The sequence below is a fragment of the Magnolia sinica genome, chromosome 15 (assembly GCF_029962835.1).
Source record: "Magnolia sinica isolate HGM2019 chromosome 15, MsV1, whole genome shotgun sequence".
In the NCBI taxonomy this organism is placed as follows: Eukaryota; Viridiplantae; Streptophyta; class Magnoliopsida; order Magnoliales; family Magnoliaceae; genus Magnolia; species Magnolia sinica.
The window spans coordinates 62,692,895-62,700,059 of NC_080587.1; the positions used below are offsets into that span (position 1 = coordinate 62,692,895).

At 41.3% G+C, this 7,165-nt stretch overlaps 1 protein-coding gene across 1 annotated transcript in view; it reads left to right on the top strand.

Annotated features, from left to right (window-relative positions):
- LOC131228012 (microtubule-associated protein 70-1-like) overlaps positions 1–6,697 on the top strand; it is a 29,803-nt gene extending 23,106 nt beyond the window's left edge. Inside the window, exon 11 of the mRNA XM_058223825.1 lies at positions 6,290–6,697. Coding sequence (XP_058079808.1) covers positions 6,290–6,329 — 40 coding nt within the window. The 3' untranslated portion in view covers positions 6,330–6,697. The remainder of the gene's footprint in view (positions 1–6,289) is intronic.
- The last annotated feature ends 468 nt before the right edge of the window (positions 6,698–7,165 follow it).

Here is a 7,165-nt window from a genome sequence, read left to right on the forward strand (position 1 = left end):
GGACCGTTATGGGGCCGATACAGGTTTTTTCGGATTATTATTTTTTCAATAAAGAAAAGAGGCTGTAACAATCCATTATGGTCCTCGTAACGGTCGTTACACCCCATATCGTAAAGGTAACGGTGGTGGCCATTATGGTCACCATTACCATTACAAAATACCTTGATGATAGGATGATCCAGACAAACAAGACTAGGATGAGCTTGACCTAGGCAGACTATCCATGGCTAAACTCTTGCTACTACCAAATTGGCCCTAAATCCAATTTGGCAGCTTGGTCTTGTTCCTAAGATGTTTCATGGCATATAGAAGTTAGGGTTACCAAGGAAATGGTTGGATATTATAAAAGACTTCAGTAAACCACCGAAGGAAAAGCTAGTTTGAAGCCTTTGCCTATGGGTTGGTTGAAGTTGCATGCTGATGGATACTCCATCAATATTTGTGGTTGGTACAGAATTGGGTGAGTGGTCTAGGACGATCATGGTGTGGTCAAGATGGTGTCCTCTGGACGAGCTAGAGTTAGTGATTCAAATAGAGCTGAGTTGAAAGCCACTCTCATGAACATTTAACTCATTTGAAACTTCAATGGCCGCTTGTTGATGGAAGAAGACTAAAAGAGTGCCATTTCTTGGGTATCTTCATCACACAGGTTTCCTTGGAAGAGAAGTTTTATTGTCAATGAGATTAGTGCTAGAGTGAACTAGGGTCCAACCAGTTTTGAGGTTATTTCGCGAGCTGCCAACTCATTTGTTAACTCTCTAGCCAAAGAACGAGGGTCCAAGCTTATTACTGGGCCTGATAAAATGACCTCATCTGGACACCTATGCTGAGTCTCTGTACCCTTAGCCTCCTGACATTGGGATGTGAGGTGCCTCCTCCATTTGACATACCGCCACCATGCACATTGGGAGACTCCTGATGCGCGTCCAAAGGAGACCGAACTGAGTCCGTTGTTGCAAAATGCCACTCCTATAGATGACAACTGTCCACTTTGGACAGTTGAAGAAGCACTCGCCTAATAAAGTTGACCAGACCCCATGAATGGAATTGAATCCATTTGAAGTCCTGACTCCTTGTTAACCGTCCCATGTCCCATTTGACTCCCCCTTTGCTCATGCAAGGTCATTTGTCCATGCCAGCCATCAGGATGCCTCATATTGTAGCTTGGTTGCTAGGTTTCCCCATAGAGACAACAGTCAACACAGTCTGCCATTAATGGTGCTTCTCTGCTGTTCCCGAGTCCCCAACTCAAATCGAAACCCTTGTCTGCGTGAGAAATGCCCTTTGAGGATATAACAGCAGCACCGAGTCCCCAGAGATTCAATCCATTGGCTCTGATCAAAGATGGATTCCCCAGGTGAGTGATGATTGGAAACGAGAAATCCCCCAACTTGTAAGTTTGCTACCCTTCCAACCGCCGCTTCCAGCCCCAAAAGTATGCAGATGTTGGTGAACAGAAAAAGACATCTGACCCAAGTTTGCTTGTCAAGCAATATAACCCTTCTAAATCTTGCTTGTAGCTAGACCATCACAGGCTCTCACCAAGCATGCACCGGTATGCTGTAGAGTTGGATCTAGGAACCCTTGTTCAAGATCACGTTTGAGGGGCACCAAAACTCAACACTCTTGAAACACATGGCATGGCGCCGTTTGAGGGGCACCAAAACTCAACACTCTTGAAACACATGGCATGGCGCAGAGTGGAATCCGAGAAGAAAGTGACGATCACATCTCTCCCCAAAGAGTCTGGCCACCAAAATTTTGGATTCTCCTAACAGGGAAACCCTAACAGCATCGGTCACCTGAAGAATTGAAATCCCCCCATGAAAGGCCTTACCTACCAAGCCCAAATGCCAAACCACCTCTTTTGGGAATCTCACAGCTTTGTCCTTCCTAGCATAAACAGATTCTACCCTGTAGTCTAGACCCTATAGGTCAATCTTTGGATGGCACCCCAGAACCCCCACCAATGTGGGCCTGGTGGGTATGGACACTCCTATTTATCCCATCTGCTGGGGGAGCAAGAAAATTTTACCCCTTGATGTCCTTTGGCCTCCTGCATTGCGACCACTCTCCCTCTAGGCTTCCTGCCATCCATTACCTAAAATGCTTTCTGTGAGTGGTTGGGATGCTAGAAATGAATGAACGTTAAGCCCTGCCATGCTTAGAGTTCTGTAGCTTTGGGATAAACACCTCAGTAACATTCCCGAATTTAAAAAAGAAAAACCTCTTTCAGATCCTTTGCAATCGAAGGGGATATTGGCTTTATCAAGGCTGAAAGGTCCTTTTGCCGATTTTTTGCCTTTCACCGTTGACCAGTTGCGCGTGTCCTCCTTTGCTTGATCCGTCCCCCATTAAATGTGGTGGCAAGCTGCCCAACCCCCCCACCCCCCTAAAAATAAAGGCAATAAACTGACTTTTCTTTTGAATTCAAATAAACCAAAGAACCTACTCTTCCAACACAAATACCACTTCGGCCCCCAAAATACATGATTTGATTCTCCTAGTCCATACTCCCAATCCTCTGGCTAAAATTTCATGTGCATTGGAGCCTAAACAAAGGAGGAATCAAGATTCCCCCATTCCATGTCCATACGGTTGTGCAGCTTGAGATTTGCATTTTTTGGTTGATTTGAAAATAAATAGAGGTACGTTTCTAACTCTCAATCTCAATTACTTAGTTCTATTTTATTTGGTTGGTTTGATGATTAATTTAGGCTACATATACTCCTTTTCATTTTTTCCTCTTTGGGAAGCCGATTCTGTGCAACACCGTAGAATGAGTTTGTTGTACAACCATTCGTTTTGTGGGGCCTGCTGTGATGTTTGTATGACCTGTCCTGTCCATTTTCTTAGAAACTTGTTGATGCAATTGATTTGGCTTAAATTTAGGTTGGTTGACTTTTGGTAACTTGTTTTGAACATGCATTTGCTTGAAAAATGAAAGTTTTTTAAGACTTTCCTTGCTCCTAGGCCCTATTTATATATCTGTTCTGCACCCCTAAGGGCAAAAGATCTTTGATCCATTAAAGCCTTCATATGATTGCCAGAAGGTGAAAATCATATCAGCCACTAGCTTGATTTTCTAAGATAGATTGATGTTTAGTTTCCCATCAATTCACAATGTAATAACAACTATCAGTCCCTTAGGGCATGTTTGGGAATTCCAAGGAAATCTATGTCCTCTATTGCCACCACTAAAACCATCACTACACCACCTTTGATTTGGGCCATCCATCATCTGAGGCCCCACCTTTGATGTGTATCGACCCATCCTAAAAAAAGTCACTTTGACCAGATGATCCTAACCCTAGGATAAGCTTAGGAAAATGAATGGTCCATATTTATTAGAAATAGATAATTTCAATCAGTGATCTGGACTGTTCATCCCATGTAGTTATCTCTAGTGTTTTAAATATCGACGATATCGGCCGATATTTCCCACAATATATCTTGTATCCCACCTGTGTGATACGAAATGTATAGGTAGTGCCGATATATCCCACCTATTCGATCCGGTGAACATTTTTCAATTTTCGATCCATTTTTTGTTGTAAATGTTAAAGTGATAAACATTGATACACCATACTCTGACAGCTTAAGCTTTTGGAGTAAATGGTTGTTTGACATGGTATCAGAGAGGAAGGTCCTATGTTCGACTCTCGAGAGCAGCAAATATATTATTCTCCCACGGGGGGTCAAGAATATCAGGTCCGGCCCAGGGACCGGAAATTAAGCCCGGCCTATTTATGGTGTGAGTGTCCCTCCACCCTTGTCAGTATGTTCCCGTGCGGAATTCCCACCCCGCGCGTGCAGAGGGGGGGGGGGGGGGGTGTTAAAGTGATAAAGTCCCTTGATATACATTGATACACCACACTCTGACAGCTTAAGCTTTTGGAGTAAATGGTTGTTTGACAGTAAATCACGTTAAATCAATGTCAAATGGTTACTAATTTATGGTTCTTCATGTTTTCCATGAAAAACCATGGATTTGAAGCTTCAATTCGGAGATTTGGGGGAGATGGGTAAGTTGTGGAAATTGGGAAAAATAAAAATTTCTCAATTTCTCGCAAATTAGTTGCAATCTTTGTATCCAAACACAAAAGCAAACATGTAACCAGATCTAGTGATTCTTCTTTTGCTTTTGAATGCATTGCTTGTGTTTCCATACATGTCTTCTTACGTTTATTAATTATATGAATAGACTTTAAATATACATCGGTTCAGTTGGATAGTGCCGGTAAGGACCACATGCAAAGGAAAACCCTATTATGTGCACTTTTTTTTTTTTAAAATTATTATTATTGTTTTGATTTCTAAGTGTGTATTGATGTCTTTTTCAACAATCCTTGAAGTTTCCTTGAAAAATTCGACCAATTTCCCATTGTTCCCATTTTTTCCAACAACAACGATACATTATGCGATACAACCAATACATCCCATGCGATAACCGATATGTATCCGTATCCCAAGGGGGGATACATTACGCAATAATGATATTTAAAACATTGGTTATCTCTGATGATAGATCCCTCCCAGAAAATCACTTCCTAACCATCCCATCAATGGAAAGGAAAATGGATGAGGTTCGATAATTTATATGGATTGTTCATCATTGCATGTGCCTTATTAAAAGTTATTTTGATCATATGATGATAACCATCTGATCAATGGCTAGCAAAATTGATAGTTCATATTTATCATAATAGAAAATGTCCAATCAGTGATCTAGACGATCTATTATGTGGGGCCCTTCTTCGATTATAATAGAAAATGTCCAATCAATGATCTTAACCATGTATCATAGGGGCCCATCTTTGATTATCAATCCCTCGTAAAAATCACTTTGATTAGGTGATTTCGCCCATGTATCCTAACCATCTGATCAATGGCTAGGATAAAGGGGCCATATTGATTATAATGGAGATATAGTCTGGTCACTTATTTGGACCATCCATGATGTGTTGCCCATTTTCTATTGTCAACTTTGAGATGAGAAGAGAAAAAAAGATGGAAAAGGAGGAGACTTTTGCGAGTTTGTCTTGTGATTTGGAAATATAATTTCGGATGGTTCTGACAAGGAAAAATTTTCAATGGAAAACTGATTTTTCCCACCAATTTTGGAAATACGTTTTCCACATTCGAAAACAGTGGAAATTTAGTTTTCTGCGGAAAATTGTTTTCCACATAACACTTTCCTGCTTCCCAAACAGGCCTGTAACTAAATTCTTTTGGAGAATTGTGAATGGCACTAGAAAACAAATTTGGTTTGTTCATTTGGCAAACTCCACCGCATACAACTGGTCCCCTTGTCAAGGTTGCATTGTGTCTGTTAGGCCTGATCGCGTTTGGATACACCTTTGGTAAGTCAGTTATTTTGCTGACAGCAGCAAATCAGCTACTTATGTGACAAAAGTTAGTTTGGTAAACTGCAATTTAAAAGTTGTTGAAGGCTGGAAGATGACTAAAGCAAAAAGAAAAGAAAGAAAAGAAAGCCTTTTTGGCATTTGCATTTTGACTCTCATCTCTCTTTTTCCTCTCCTCCCTTTGCTGGCACCGCCGGCAGAAAAAAGAAAAACTGAGAGAGAGGGAAGTATTTGTCTCTCACCAATCCAAAGTAGAGAATGATTTGATGATAATAATAGAGGAGAATATTGAGAGAGAAGAAGGAGAGCTTGGGAGAGATGTTGTGTTAGGCTTGCTTGCCCTAACACATAATATTTTAATATAATAAAGCATATAGTGCACTGCAGGAGAAGAGGGAAGTGTGCACATGCACTTACACTAAAAGGGGCCACTAATCACATACACAATACACTAGCATTCTCTGTATCCAACACCCCTAAGAGATGTTTTCCAGTGCTGTATGTGAACTTCCATGCACAACACTTTCTTTCTCGCCAAAATGCCACTTGTCTAGAAATCTGAGGAGGGCGTCATAAATAGCACCTATAGAGAAAATCAGACTAGTACACTCCTTAGGTGGTCTAAATCCTTAAATTGCATCTTACCCATTGGTTGCCATTGAGGTCAACAATGTCGTCTTCATGGTGATTCAAAAATTCTAGTTTTTGCCCCAAATGATCTTTCTGTTGTGGCCTTATTTTGCAAATCTGGTTGGCCAGTCTAGATGAACAAGTCCTCATTAGACATGCTGCTGTGCTGCTCTCTCTCTCTCTCTCTCTCTCTCTCTCATCCTGATGATAATGATATTCTCTCTCTCATCCTGATGATAATGATATTGTTCTCTTACCATCAATAAAAGCTAGCTGAATTGCTGTTTGTGCAGAAGTGTATCACGAAGCGGGTCGATGCGGAGCCTCCAATGACATGAAACTCCGTTGCAAGCCAGTAAGGACTATCCACAGAGGCTTCATTTCTTTCGTTTTCTTCATTAATTTTATGATGATAACTGGTGGGCTGACAACCTCGCGATCATGGAGTTTGGGAAAACAAGATCTGGAGGGAGATACGGTCCACATCTGACTTGACTGGTTGTATTGAAGTTAGCAAGAAAAGGACAACAACGTTGGCTAACCTTTGGGCAGTTTTTTTTTTTTTTGGAAATTGTGCTTGCTTGGTTGTATAGGATGGTTAGGATTCGCTATTCTAATTTGTAATTTGCAGTAGTGTGATGGTTGTTGAATTCTCAAGGTTGTGAATATTTTTGTAATCAGATCAGTGGTGGTTTCATGCCTCTCTCTCTCTCTCTCTCTCTCTCTCTCTGTACTTTGGTGAATTTGGTGTTGCCAAAGATGGGGAATGATCATCTGCAACTGGCTGCACTGTACAGCTCCCCTTATTCAAAATCTTGCATTACCATTCCCTCCCATGATACGTGATTTGGCAATTTTCAACAACTTTTCATGTGGATGTTATGACGGAAATCGTTCAAGATGAGAAAAGGTCCGTGGAGCAGTTAAGAGTGGGTTTTTAAAATTTTTGATTCTCTTAACAGTAAGATCGATGATCTATGGCCCACCCGTGGTGGTCCATCGGAAGTATAGTGTGTCACTGCACATGGCAACGTCTGCAGTATATTCTCTTCATTGGTGACCTATGGATGGAGTCCATTCAGAGCAGCGTGTTGGGGTTTGCACTGTTTTGTTGGTCCAGATTGTTGATCTAATGGGCTGGGAGTTAGTACAGTATGCTTTGGTTTTGA